This window comes from Salmo salar, chromosome 03 (assembly GCF_965601325.2).
Source record: "Salmo salar chromosome 03, fSalSal1, whole genome shotgun sequence".
In the NCBI taxonomy this organism is placed as follows: Eukaryota; Metazoa; Chordata; class Actinopteri; order Salmoniformes; family Salmonidae; genus Salmo; species Salmo salar.
Window position 1 is genome coordinate 57600306 of NC_138293.1, and position 15682 is coordinate 57615987.

Sequence of the window (15682 nt, forward strand, 5' to 3'; positions counted from 1 at the left end):
TTACAACCTTGACTGATCTAATAAACCATGCATTAGCTGGTCCAATTCGTTCAGTCATTCCTGTGGGTTGAAGAACCTGCTGGGCTGTTGGTGCTACTGAGGCCTGGGGAAAAGATTGATCAGCCTGCCCAAATCTACTGCTAGAGGGTTTTAGGAGATTATTGTGAGGTGGTTTGCTTTGCCACTGGAGGTGAGATGAAGTGGTTAGAACAGAACAGAGAAAGTGATACACCCCCTGCTTGAGGGAACGGGCTTTGTCTAGCTCTTTAGACTTACTGTAGGGAATATGTCAATTGTGGTACACACACACACACACACACACACACACACACACACACACACACACACACACACACACACACACACACACACACACACACACACACACGGCCATGCACATTCTGTACTAATTATGCAAACACACATCCAAAAACACACTCACACAAACTTCCCCACTGTCTCTTAACTTTCACTCTTTTTATTATGGTCCCATTATACATCATCCCGTCACATGTATTAGCAACATTATACTGCATAGCATGAGGAATTGGTGTGCTCGACTCAAAAGGTTGTAGTAAGAAAAAATAGTTTTGCACTGGGTTCAAAGGTCATAATTATTCTGAAGAAGGAAAAACTGCACTCACTGCAAACACTGCAATAATTATACTACATACCACCAGCCCTTAACCTGTCCCCTGTTCTCTCCTCTACCACCAGGAGTATTACAGTGCAATGTATTGACTTAGGCATCAATAGCCTTGATGCCTATCTTTTTGCAAAAGATTCACAATGTGATGCATAGCATTGATACCATGTTGCACTGTACAGTATAATGAATAGGTACCAGTGCTTACCTTTTCCTCTATTCTCCTCTCTCCCCCCAGGAGTATCCGCTGCTTGAGGAACATCATCCATTGGAACCTGATCACAGCTTTCATCCTGAGGAACGCCACTTGGTTCGTCGTACAGCTCACCATGAACCCTGAGGTGCACGAGAGCAATGTGGTGAGTACAGGGAAGTTAATTGTACATCAATTTCAGGCCGCTTTATATGCAATATACATATGCATACAGGTAACTGCCAAAATAAAGGAAACACCATCATAAAGTGTCTTAATAGGGCACCATCAAAAGCTGTTAGAACAGCTGCAATGTGCCTTGGCTAGTGTTCAAATCTGGTGACTGAGATGGGCAAGGCATATGGTAAACATAGTTTTCATGCTCATCAAACCATTCAGTGACCACTTGTGCTCTGTGGATGGGGGCAATGTCATCAGGATAGAAATGACTCACCATAGATTGAAGGTGATCATTCAGAATGGCTGTGTATTTATTGCCGTTTAACTTGCCTTGCCCTCTAAGGGTTTGAGTGGACCTAAACCATTCCAGAAAAATGCACCCCACACCGTAACAGCTCAAACAACTCAAGTGTTTCCTTTATTTTGGCATTTACCTGTATATAGTTTGCTGTGATACACTGTGAAGCAACAAACACAGAAGGGCAATACATTCATGCAGATAAGGAAACACACACACATTCAGACACCCATACAAAAATCCCCACTCTTTCCTTCTATTACTTTCCCCCTCTCTCCAGGCTCACTAATGAACACACACATGCACTCACACACACACACACACACACACACACACACACACACACACACACACACACACACACACACACACACACACAAACTTTCACTCATCCTCCTTTTTCCTCTCTCCGATCAAATTGGATTGCAATGTCACAGCTATCATTTCAAAAACATCTCCAGGGTCCGGGCGCACGCACGCACTCCTAACTAACTAACTTTCTAACTAACAGGCTTTGGAGTACCATCATGTCGTCCTGGTTCACTGTTAATTGCCCCTCAGCTCGCCTGCCTCTTGACGTTATTGCTTGTGCAAACATCCCTCACCTCAGAGAAAAGAGAACATGCTTTTTTTCCTTCCCAGCTCTTTCAATTAGCCTTTACTACTACTTTACTAATTAGCTCATCACCCCCTCCGGAACCCCCAGCCCTCAGAAATGAATGAATCCAACCCCCACTGTCAATATCTGACCTAAGAAGACAAACTGGGCACGCTCAAAGTGACCCAGAGGCCTCCAGAGTGGCACAGCGGTCTAAGGCAGCAGGTAGCCTAGTGGTTAGAGCGTTGGATTAGTAACTGAAAGGTTTCAAGATCAAATCCCCGAGCTGACAGCCCTTGAGCAAGGCAGTTAACCCACTGTTCCTAGGCCGTCATTGAAAATAACAATTTGTTCTTAACTGACTTGCCTAGTTAAATAAAGATCAAATAAAAAAAGGTGTCACTACAGATCCTGGTTTGATCCTGGGCTGTATCGCAGCTGGCCACAACCGGGAGACCCATGAGGCGACGCACAATTGGCCCAGCGTCGTCTGGGTTAGGGGAGGGTTTGGCCGGCTGAGATGTCCCTTGTCCCATGAGATGGGTCCCATTATGTCTAGCGAAAACCAAACATTGCATTCCACAGTAAGAACGGAATGCCAACGGTCAAGCATGGCAGTGGTAGTGTGATGGCTTGGGGATGCTTTGCTGCATCAGGACCTGGACTACTTTCCTTAATAAAAGGAACTATGAATTCTGCTCTTTATCAGAGAATTCTACAGCAGAATGTCAGGCCATCCGTCTGTAAGCTGAAGCGCAGCTGTGTCAATCAGCAAGACAATGATCCAAAACACACAATCAAGTCATGAAAATTGTTAAAAAGCAACAAATTGGAAGTTTTGGAATGGCCTAGTCAAAGTTTAGACCTGATCCCAATTGAGATGTGGCAGGACGTTAAATGAGCAGTTCATGCTTGAAACCCTTAAATGACACTGAGTTAAAGCAGTTCTGCATGCAAGAATACTATTTCGCGGCACTGTAACTGCATACTGTGTTGTAATCGTACTACATACTATTTACAGCATACTGTTTATTAAAAACGAATGCAGTTAAAGGCAAATATCAGCATACTAGGCTTATCCTACTGAGAACACGTCAGCTAATGCGCAATTGCGTTGATTCCTGCCATTCAATCATTTTTGTACATCGCATCCCCTCACCTGTTTATCGGCTGTTGTCTCAAAAGAAAATTCTCTATTTTCAAAAGGGGAGTTGGCTTGGTCAAAAGCAACGCTCAAACCTCAGGAGAGTTATTTTTCACTTTTGAAAGCTGTCATTTTTGTTTTTTTTCTTGTCCTTGGTACACTGGGTTCCCCCTGCGAATATAGAGGGGGACGTCATGTGTCAGTGGTGGGGATGTCAGGATGGTAACGATATCACGCTATCACACTCAACCATGGCCCCACTTCACTGATCGGACTGGGAGTCTCTCACCCTCAATGGGTCGATCAGAGTAGAGGCTAGAGAAAATGGAGAGTTGTGAATGAACTGCAATCCTGACTTGACAGCTGCCCTGAAATGCCTTTAGCCTACACAAGGGGTAGAGTGGAGGGAATTGGAAAGGGTAACTTGGGATCTTAGCCCAATTACACTGTGATTGCTGGCTGTAGAGTCCCATTTTCTGTGCGACTTTGATGATTTGATGGGTAGTACCGGGTCAGGGAGTCTTTTGATATGTCTTTGAAGTAAGTGGGGTGAGACTGTGAAGCTAGACTGTGAAGCTAGACAAGGAGTCAATGACACTTTCATATTGAATAGAGATTTTTCCCACTCAGTACATTACTCTTTTCTTTTCACTAGGTACCATATGAATAACTACCTGAACAAATACTAAATTAAAATATATTTTCTTATTGTCGTGAAAAGGAGGTAAATAAGAAACACCTGATTTTTGAAAGACTCCTTATTTTGATTGTGACCCAAGGCCACTCCCGACCTGCATGACAGTAAGAAGTTCTCGTCTAAGCCTAAATCTTACATATGTTAAGGAATTTTCATGAAACTACTATAGTTAAACACTTAGACAACATATTCATCACAGGCCTTCAGAGATGGGCTTTGCTACTTTTGAACAAACGCCAAAGGGGAGCATCTCCCCCATCCTTCCGAACTAATATCATCGCCCAATGAGTCGTCTCTCCTCAATCTTGAGAGAGAGATTAAAGACTGACAGATCTCCTGTCTCATCTCCCAGCTGTAGACACTGTCGTGGAATTATTGTAATCAAAAGGAGAGGCTTTTCAATTTCTTCAAAACAAGTAAACTTTATTGTTTAATTACTGCAGTAATAGAGGTTGTCAACGAACCACCCATAAGTGATTTGTTGAGAGCCCAACGACAAAAGATACCATGGCCTTTTATAGCAACGATACACCCCCTTCAGTCTACATGACAAACAACAGATGTATGGAATGAGTCACAAGGTTAAGATTCATATGAAAGACACTTAGAATTCACAGCAGACAGTATCTTCTATGGAGACTGTTTTCATTGTATAGAGACCAGGGTCTGTCCCCCCAACTCCATACCGGAGCCATCTCCCCCTGGTACACCATTACAGAAACATAACTCATGCTATGGAATGCGATCTCTTTAGGTTTATCAACCAAAGACATCATACATCTTCTGTCAGTGTTAAATCTCCAAGAGGCCCACTATCAGTTCACACAGACACAATAGAGTTATAAGAACCCTCTGTTCTGTTGCATAAAACAACCATTTGATGCAATTACAGTATTATGACATAATCTTGCAATTTTGCTCTCACAACACCTAGTCCAGACTCCCCAAGTGCCATTCTTTGACTCTCTCAATCCAAAGTAACTCCCAAGTGGCCCTCAATGATCTGGTCTCAGTAATTGTCAAAGAAGATAGAGGTTGAAGTGCTAAAAGTGCCATACAGATGTGTACTATCTTAAATTGACCAGTTTCTCACAGCATGAAAATAACCCTGCAGCAGCAGAGAATGTGAATTATTATATGGATTTGAATTAATGGACATTTTTGTAGGTGTTGATAAATGTTTCTTTAGGGCAAATAGTTTAACATTTCAAAATGGAAATTGCAAACTTTAGAACCCTTTTTAAACCTCGAATACATTACAATTAGAATTTTCTGCTGCGCAGGAAAATTCTCTGCGACAACAGAGTGATCAATTTAAGATAGCAGATCTATATTGACGTTGGACTTGTTGAGAGGTATTGTCAGTGTTGGATGACTCAGACTGTCATAGGCCATGGGAAGTGAGAGCTGTGATGCAGTTTAACAAGTAATGCAGGAGGTCAAATCTGCCATTCTTAAACTGCCGCAGTGACCTTTGTTTTCCAGACATCTGCTTATATACCAGTCCCAAATTGGAAACATCCAGAGAGACCTTTTGACACTACTCAGAGCATGATAGAGAAGCTCAAACAAGCTGCATATGTTAAATAAGGATTGCACGGTGGAGTGTCACTCGCAGATTGAGTGTTTTTTAGAGAACCAGGGCTTCATCCGAAATGGCACCCTATTCCCTATATAGAGCACTACTTTTGACAAGGGCCTACAGGGCGCCATTTCAGACGCAGCCTGGATCGGCAACAACCCCCAAGGAGTGAGGAAAGGAACCAGTGGTGGCTTTACAGCTCTCACTTTTTTTAAATCTTTACTAGCCTTTTTTGTTATTCTTTCCTTCCTCTCTATAAAAGTTGTGGTGCCGGCTGGTCACAGCAGCCTATAACTATTTCCACGTGACAAACTTCTTCTGGATGTTTGGGGAGGGCTGCTACCTGCATACAGCCATCGTGCTCACCTACTCTACGGACAAGCTACGCAAGTGGATGTTCATCTGCATCGGGTGGTGTGAGTTAACACTTAGTTCATCAAAGGAAAGACAGATGTGGGTTGATACATTCTTTGTGATGAGTGAAATGAATCTAAGTCAACTGTAACAGAGACAATGTGTGATATTTTACAGGTATCCCTCTTCCAATCATCATTGCATGGGCCATTGGCAAGCTTTACTACGACAACGAAAAGTAAGCACATTTATTTTTCTTTCTCATTCTCTCTCGGTTTCTCTCTATCTCTATTCATGTCCCTGTGGTATCTATTTGTCTTTGGAATCAAGCAACAATCTTGTCCGTGTCTAGCTCCTCTCAGACCCATCAGAGTGATCATTGTAGTGGATGAGAGATGGATGTCACCCAGTCATCTCCTTAATTGTACTTTCTGCCAGGTCATTGAACAACCGATTCATCCTCATTTTAAGGGAGTCGTAGTGAACCTGTAACCTATAATTGCTCTGCATTCAGAATAGCAGGTTGACTTTTATTGTCATGATGGTGGCAGAACTGAGCGATGTCCCCTTAGATATGTACCCTTAGATAGGCCAGCTGCAAAGTCAAAATTGGCATATTGTAAAAATGAATGAAAACAGAGATTGCCTTTTTGGTTTTAATTTAAGGTTAGGGTTAGGCATTAGGGCTAGCAGTATAGTTAAGGTTAGGATTAAGGTTAGGTTTCAAATCAGATTTTTGTACTTTGTGGCTGTGCCAGCTAGTGACCACTCTGCAGAGCTGTCTCCAGAACAAGATTCTTGATGAAAAACACCAAAAGAAAGATGCCCAGGGTCCCTGCTCATCTGTGTGAATGTGCCTTAGGCATGCTGCAAGGAGACATGAGGACTGCAGATGTGGCCAGGGCAATGTCTGTACTATGAGACGCCTAAGACAGCGCTACAGGGAAGACAATTGATCGTCCTCGCAGTGGCAGACCACGTGTAACAACACCCGCACAGGATCAGTACATCGAACATCACACCTGCGGGACAGGTGCAGGGTGGCAGCAACAACTGCCCGAGTTACACCAGGAACGCACAATCCCTCCATCAGTGCTCAGACTGTCCGCAATAGGCTGAGAGAGGCTGGACTGAGGGCTTGTAGGCCTGTTGTAAGGCAGATCCTCACCAGATATCACTTGCAACAACGTTGCCTATGGGCACAAACCCACCGTCGCTGGACCAGACAGGACTGGCAAAAAGTGCTCTTCACTGATGAATCGCGGTTTTGTCTCACAAGGGGTGATGGTCGGATTCGCTTTCATCATCAAAGGAATGAGCGTTACACCGAGGCCTGTACTCTGGAGCGGGATCGAATTGGAGGTGGAGGGTCCGTCATGGTCTGGGGTGTTGTGTCACAGCATCATCGGACTGAGCTTGTTGTCATTTCAGGCAATCTCAACACTGTGCGTTACAGGGTAGACATCCTCCTCCCTCATGTGGTGCTCATCCTGACATGAACCTCCAGCATGACAATGCCACCAGCCATACTGCTCGTTCTGTGCGTGATTTCCTGTAAGACAGGAATGTCAGTGTTCTGCCATAACCAGCGAAGAGCCCGAATCTCAATCCCATTGAGCACGTCTGGGACCTGTTGGATCGGAGGGTGAAGGCTAGGGCCATTCCCCCCAGAAATGTCTGGGAACTTGCAGGTGCCTTGGTGGAAGAGTGGGGCAACATCTCACAGCAAGATCTGGCAAATCTGGTGCAGTCCATGAGGAGGAGATGCACTGCAGTACTTAATGCAGCTGGTGGCCACACCAGATACTGACTGTTACTTTTGATTTTTTGACCCCCCCTTTGTTCAGGGACACATTATTCCATTTCTGTTAGTCACACGTCTGCAAACGTACTCCACATTCAGTTTATGTCTCATTTGTTGAATCTTGTTATGTTCATACAAATATTTACACATGTTAAGTTTGCTGAAAATAAATGCAGTTGACATTGATAGAACGTGTCTTTTTTTGCTGAGTTTATAATAATATTTATTAAAAACAAATCACAAAAGTAGTGCACTTGGCTTTTAATAGTCCTGTATTAGCGTACCAATATAGCCATCTGCAGTGTGGGTAAAAATTGTAGCACCCTCACCCCCAAACTACTTCCCACTGGTATGGGATAGCCCTTCAACAGACTAGTGTGCTGTCCGGGGGGGTGTACTTGTACATCCAGCAGTGTCACGCTATAGAAACAGGACATACGCTCCTGCTCCTATCAGCTGTTCCAGCTTGTGCAAGGCTACTTAATTACTCCATCATTAACCTGACTTGAAATAACCTAAGCAAACGTACTCCACATCCTTTCCCATTCGCTGACATTCTGCTCTCTAATACAATCAGAAAACATGCTTGGTAGAGTTTAAAGTTCTTCACTCAACCAACTGGTTGGCTGGGGGGGGCATCCGTTTCATTAGTGCTACACCAGGAATCTGACAGTTTCCACTGCATCACATCGGAGTCTCTTGCTTACCACAGGGGGTTGCCGTGATATCAACCCTCTGAAACCTGTTAGCTTGCTTTTCATAATGCTCAGCGGGGGCGAAAACAAACTTCTATCCAGACACAGTTCCCCCAATCCCTCTGCTTTTTTTTACCATGAGCTGTTTTGCGCTCTCTCTCTCTCTCTCTCTCGCTCTCTCTCTCTCTCTCTCTCTCTCTCTCTCTCTCTCTCTCTCTCTCTCTCTCTCTCTCTCTCTCTCTCTCTCTCTAGCTCGATCTCTCTCGTCTCTCTCTCGTCTCTCTCTCTCTCTCTCTCTCTCTCTCTCTCTCTCTCTCTCTCTCTCTCACTCTCTCTCTCTCTCTCTCTCTCTCTCTCTCTCTCTCTCTCTCTCTCTCTCTCTCTCTCTCTCTCTCTCTCTCTCTCTCTCTCTCTCTCTCTCTCTCTCTCTCTCTCTCTCGCTCTCTCTCTCTCTCCTCTCCCTCTCCTCTCTCTCTCTCTCTCTCTCTCTCTCCTCTCTCTCCTCTCTCGCTCTCTCTCTCTCTCTCTCTCCTGCGCGCTCTGATACCAACAAGGTGAAGACAGAACAAATGAACAATTCACTCCACTGAACTGAGTCTGTAGAATGAGTGAATCTGGAGCATCTCATCCCCTCGGAGAGCGTCTTCTTTTCCTTTTTTCATCCCTTTGGTTTTACTGCAAAGTGGATGTAATTCCACAAAATTCTTTGTTTAGGTGTTTTCTGTTGCTACAGAGAAGTGCTGTACTTTACAAAGGCCTCTTTTGTTCTTTGCCAGTACCGGCTTTGATAGGCTAAGCCCTCTCACCCACCTCTGATATCAATTGTGATTGGCCGAGGCCGATGCTCATTTTAGTCAACTATAAAAAATTTGTTGGCAAAGGTCCCGCAGTCTGCTTTGTCATTGAATAAATGTGACTGGTGGACCTTCTGCATCGGCCAGTATGATTGGCTCAACTATCTGTGTTCTAAATTGCAGGTGCTGGTTTGGGAAGAAGGCAGGAGTGTACACAGATTACATCTACCAGGGCCCAATGATCCTGGTGTTGCTGGTAAGATAGTGTTACACAATCCTTTTCACATTTCTCCATATTTCTCCTCCTAGTATAGACATTTCTAGACATAGTGTTCTAGCCTTGTCCTTGTTAGGTTTTCCTACATCCATGACCAAGCTCTTCCCCTTTACACCTTCCCTCTAAGTGTGTTTGTATTTACAGCACCACACAGTTAGGAACACTGACAAAATAACAATATTGTGCACTCAAGCAGAAATTGTTTTTCGAGGTCAAGTAATTGCTTCAAAACAAAAAGTAGAAAGGTCATTGACATTCAATGGTGTGTGAACTTTATACCGCAGCCTTCCAACGCACACACTCCCGCACATGTAGTAATACCATCATGTGAAGCTATTTGAATGGTGTGACACCTATTACACATATGCAGAACTGACTGGGTCAGTTGGAATGAATATGATATATGAGGAATATGTATGAATCGTAAATGATTTGCAGCACACTAAACTGTGACCGTTTTAGCTGAGCTTGACTCTTTACACATTTCCTCCTTAAGAAAGTTTAAATAGGTGACTGTTTTTCTCATGCCTTCTCCCTACATAACTGATCAGATACTCACACATAACGTTGGAATATGATTTAAAATACAGTATCAGTCAAAAGATTAGACACCTACTCATTCAACGTTTTTTCTTTATTTTTACTATTTTCTACATTGTAGAATAATAGTGAAGACATTAAAACTATGAAATAACACATACTGTATGGAATCATGTAGAAAACAAAAAAAGTGTTAAACAAATCAAAATATATTTTATATTTGAGATTCTTCAATGTAGCCACCCTTTGTCAGCTTTGCACGCTCTTGGCATTCTCTCAACCAGCTTCACCTGGAATGCTTTTCCAACAGTCTTGAATGAGTTCCCACATATGCTGAGTACTTGTTGGCTACTTTTCCTTCACTCTGTGGTCCAACTCATCCAAAACCATCTCAATTGGGTTGAGGTCGGGTGATTGTGGAGACCAGGTAATCTGATGCAGCACTCCATCACTCTCCTTCTTGGTCAAATAGATCTTACACAACCTGGAGGTGTGTTGGGTCATTGTCCTCTTGAATAACAAATGATAGTCCCACTAAGCGTAAACCAGATGGGATGGCGTATCACTCCAGAATGCTGTGGTAGCCATTCTGCTTAAGTGTGCCTTCAATTCTAAATAAATCACTGACAGTGTTACCAGCAAAGCACCGCCACACCATCACACCTCCTCCTCCATGCTTCATGGTGGGAACCACACATGGTGGGAACCACCACACCACGCAGAGATAATCCATTCACCTACTCTGCGTCTCAGAAAGACATGGCAGTTGGAACCACAAATCTCAAATGTGGACTCATCAGACCAAAGGACAGATTTCCACTGTTCTAATGTCCATTGCTCGTATTATTTTGCCCAACCAAGTCTCTTATTATTATTGCTGTCCTTTAGTAGTGGTTTCTTTGCAGCAATTCGACCATGAAGGCCTGATTCACACAGTCTCCTTGATGTTGAGATGTGTCTGTTACTTGAACTCTTCGAAGCATTTTTTTGGGGCTGCAATTTCTGAGGCTGGTAACTCTAATGACCCAATCCTCTGCAACAGAGGTAACAATGGGTCTTCCTTTCCTGTGGCGGTCCTCATGAGAGCCAGTTTCATCATAGCGCATGATGGTTTTTGCGACTGCACTTAAAGAAACTTAAAAAATTCTTGAAATATTCCAGATTGACTGACCTTCATGTCTTAAAGTAATGATGGACTATAATTTCTCTTTGCTTATTTGAGCTGTTCTATGGACTTGGTCTTTTACCAAATAGGGCATTCTTTTGTATACCACCCCTACCTTGTCACAACACAACTGATTGGCTCAAATGCATTAAGAAGGAATGAAGTTCCACAAATTAACTTTTAACAAGGCACACCTGTTAATTGAAATGCATTTCAGGTGACTACCTCATGAAGCTGGTTGAGACAATGCCAATAGTGTGCAAAGCTGTCATTAAGGCTACTTTGAAGAATCTCAAATATAAACTATATTTTGATTTGTTTCACTTTTTTTGGTACAACATGATTCCATATGTTTTATTTAATAGTTTCGATGTCTTCACTACTATTATGCAATGTAGAAAATTGTAAAAATAAAGAAAAACCCTGGAATGAGTAGATGTGTCCAAAACTTTTGACTGGTACTGTAAGATATTTACCCAGCACGCTACATTTTAATGTACGAAAAATATTTTTATTGATTTTCCCTTAAAACCTCAGTAGTCAATCATCCTAAGACCTTGCTCTGAATCATTAAATTGGCTTTTTTTTACTCCTTGTTTGACATACATCAGTCAATATACTGTATCAGCCCATTATCAGCCTGAAAACTTGAAACCCTGTGATTCTCATCTTTTCCCATTGACGGCAATGTATTGAGAAAAATGTCCACCCTGTTACACTCATCGTTTCCCATTGACTGCAATGTACTGAAAGAAAGGTCAAGCCTGTGACACATCTTTTCTAATTTCCTGCAATGTATTGAGAAAAATGTCAACCCTGTGACAGTTATTTCCAGCACAGACAAAGATTGTTTTATTAAATGTTTCTCTCTCATTACTTACCGACATTCTTATTTTCTCTCTGTTTTCAGATCAACTTTATATTCCTCTTCAACATTGTGAGAATCCTAATGACCAAGCTGAGAGCCTCCACAACCTCAGAGACTATACAGTACAGGTGAGCCAGGACCAGGGCCCCAAATGGCCCCCTATACCTTTTACAGTGCATTACTTTTAACCAGGCCCCCATAGGTAGTGCTCTACCTCCTTGGATTTCTTCACATTTTATTGTGTTGCAAAGTGTGATTAAAATATATTTAATTGTTATCTACTCTATCTACATGTCAAAGTGGAAGAAAAAGTATATTTAAAGATTCATGAAAAATAAAATACAAATATAACTTGATTAGCTAAGTATTTATGCCCCTGAGTCAATACATGTTACAAACACCTTTGGCAGCGGTTACAGCAATGAGTCTTCTTGGGTAAGCACTTTGTACACATGTATTGTACAATATTGGCCATTGTTATTTCCAAAATTCTTCAAGCGCTGTCAAGGTGGTGAAGGTAGGAAACAACATCTCCACTTCACTGACCCTCAACACTGGGGCGTCACAAGGGTGCGTGCTCAGCCCCCTCCTGTACTCCCTGTTCACCCACGACGACTGTGTTGCCATGCACACCTCCAACTCAGTTATCACGTTTGCAGACAACACAACAGTAGTGGGCTTGATTACCAACAACGATGAGACACTCAGAGTGTGGTGTCAGGAAAACAACCTCTCACTCAATGTCAACAAAACAAAGAAGATGATTGTGGACATCAGGAAAGAGCAGAGGGAGCACTCCCCTATCCACATCGAAGGGAAAGCAGTGGAGAAGGTGGAAAGTTTTAAGTTCCTCTGCGTGCACATCACAGGCAAAATTAAATGGTCCACTCACACAGACAGTGTGGTGAAGAAGGCGCAACAGCGCCTCTTCAACCTCAGGAGGTTGAGAAAATTTGGCTTGTCACCCAAAACCCTGACAAACTTTTACAGATGCACAATCGAGAGCATCCTGTTGGGCTGGTACGGCTCTCCAGAGGGTGGTGCGGTCTGCACAACGCATCACCGGAGGCAAACTACCTGCCCTCCATGACACCTACAGCACCCGATGTCACAGGAAGGCCAAAAAGATTTTCAAGGACATCAACCACCTGAGCCACTGCATGTTCACACCACTACCATCAAGAAGGCGAGGTAAGTACAACTGAATTAAAGCTGGGACTGAGAGACTGAAAAACAGCTTCCATCTCAAGGGCATCAGACTGCTAAACAGCAATCACTAACTCAGAGAGGCTGCTGCCTATATTGAGACCCAATCACTGGCCACATTAATAAATTGATTACTAGTGACTTTATACAATGCCACTCTAAATAATGCCACTTTAATAATGTTTGCGTATCTTACATTACTCATATCACATGTATATGCTGTATTCTATACCATCTATTGCACCTTGCCTATGTTGCTTGGCCATCACTCATCCATATAATTGTTTTTTAAATTTATTTAAGGGGTGGACCAGCTTTAATATTGCGGATAGATTGTTGCTTCCAATCAATGTAATTGTTTGCATCATTTTCAATCCCCCATGTATTTTTTGGTTAATATATATATATATATATATATATATATATACACATATATACATATACACATATATACATATACACATACATACATATATACATACATACATACATACATACATACATACATACATACATACATACATACATACATACATACATACATACATACATACAAATAAATACATACATACATACAGTTGAAGTCGGAAGTTGACATACACTTAGGTTGGAGTCATTAAAACTCGTTTTTCAACCACTCCACATTTACATTTACATTTACGTCCTTTAGCAGACGCTCTTATCCAGAGCGACTTACAAATTGGTGCATTCACCTTATGATATCCAGTGGAACAACCACTTTACAATAGTACATCTATATCTTTTTTTTTTTTTTTGGGGGGGGGGGGGTTAGAAGGATTACTATATCCTATCCCAGGTATTCCTTAAAGAGGTGGGGTTTCAGGTGTCTACGGAAGGTGGTGATTGACTCCGCTGTCCTGGCGTCGTGAGGGAGCTTGTTCCACCATTGGGGTGCCAGAGCAGCGAACAGTTTTGACGGGGCTGAGCGCGAACTGTGCTTCCGCAGCGGTAGGGGGGCCAGCAGGCCAGAGGTGGATGAACGCAGTGCCCTTGTTTGGGTGTAGGGCCTGATCAGAGCCTGAAGGTACAGAGGTGCCGTTCCCCTCACAGCTCCGTAGGCAAGCACCATGGTCTTGTAGCAGATGCGAGCTTCAACTGGAAGCCAGTGGAGTGTGCGGAGGAGCGGGGTGATGTGAGAGAATTTGGGAAGGTTGAACACCAGACGGGCTGCGGCGTTCTGGATGAGTTGTAGGGGTTTAATGGCACAGGCAGGGAGCCCCGCCAACAGGGAGTTGCAGTAATCCAGACGGGAGATGACAAGTGCCTGGATTAGGACCTGCGCCGCTTCCTGTGTAAGGCAGGGTCGTACTCTGCGAATGTTGTATAGAATTAACCTACAGGATCGGGTCACCGCCTTGATGTTAGCGGAGAACGACAGGGTGTTGTCCAGGATCACGCCGAGGCTCTTAGCACTCTGGGAGGAGGACACAATGGAATTGTCCACATTGATGGTGAGATCATGGAAAGGGCAGTCCTTCCCCCGGAGGAAGAGCAGCTCCGTCTTGCCGAGCTTCAGCTTGAGGTGGTGATCCGTCATCCACACTGATATGTCTGCCAGACATGCAGAGATGCGATTCGCCACTTGGTTATCAGAACGGGGAAAGGAGAAGATTAATTGTGTGCCGTCTGCGTAGCAATGATAGGACAGAGCCAAGTGACTTGGTGTATAGCGAGAATAGGAGAGGGCCTAGAACTGAGCCCTGGGGGACACCAGTGGTGAGAGCACGTGGTGCGGAGACGGATTCTCGCCACCCCACCTGGTAGGAGCGACCTGTCAGGTAGGACGCAATCCAAGAGTGAGCCGCGCCAGAGATACCCAACTCGGAGAGGGTGGAGAGGAGGATCTGATGGTTCACAGTATCAAAGGCAGCAGATAGGTCTAGAAGGATGAGAGCAGAGGAGAGAGAGTTTGCTTTAGCAGTGCGGAGAGCCTCCGTGACACAGAGAAGAGCAGTCTCAGTTGAATGACCAGCCTTGAAACCTGACTGATTTGGATCGAGAAGGTCATTCTGAGAGAGATAGCAGGAGAGCTGGCCAAGGACGGCACGTTCAAGTGTTTTGGAGAGAAAAGAAAGAAGGGACACTGGTCTGTAGTTGTTGACATCGGAGGGATCGAGTGTAGGTTTTTTGAGAAGGGGTGCAACTCTCGCTCTCTTGAAGACGGAAGGGACGTAGCCAGCGGTCAAGGATGAGTTGATGAGCGAGGTGAGGTAAGGAAGAAGGTCTCCGGAAATGGTCTGGAGAAGAGAGGAGGGGATAGGGTCAAGCGGGCAGGTTGTTGGGCGGCCGACCATCACAAGACGCAAGATTTCATCTGGAGAGAGAGGGGAGAAAGAGGTCAAAGCATAGGGTAGGGCAATGTGAGCAGGACCAGCGGTGTCGTTTGACTTAACAAACGAGGATCGGATGTCGTCGACCTTCTTTTCAAAATGGTTGACGAAGTCATCCGCGGAGAGGGAGGGGGGGGATTCAGGAGGGAGGACAAGGTGGCAAAGAGCTTCCTAGGGTTAGAGGCAGATGCTTGGAAGTTATTGGTAGAAAGTGGCTTTAGCAGCAGAAAAAGAGGAGGAAAATGTAGAGAGGAGGGAGTGAAAAGATGCCAGGTCCGCAGGGAGGCTAG

At 43.9% G+C, this 15682-nt stretch overlaps 1 protein-coding gene across 1 annotated transcript in view; it reads left to right on the top strand.

The window, feature by feature from the left end:
• The window catches only part of LOC106600876 (corticotropin-releasing factor receptor 1), a 183636-nt gene that overhangs the window by 141283 nt on the left and 26671 nt on the right, over positions 1-15682 (top strand). Inside the window, exons 7-11 of the mRNA XM_014192620.3 lie at positions 885-1005; positions 5601-5754; positions 5870-5930; positions 9169-9241; positions 11878-11963. Of these exons, the coding sequence (XP_014048095.1) occupies positions 885-1005; positions 5601-5754; positions 5870-5930; positions 9169-9241; positions 11878-11963 (495 nt within the window). The remainder of the gene's footprint in view (positions 1-884; positions 1006-5600; positions 5755-5869; positions 5931-9168; positions 9242-11877; positions 11964-15682) is intronic.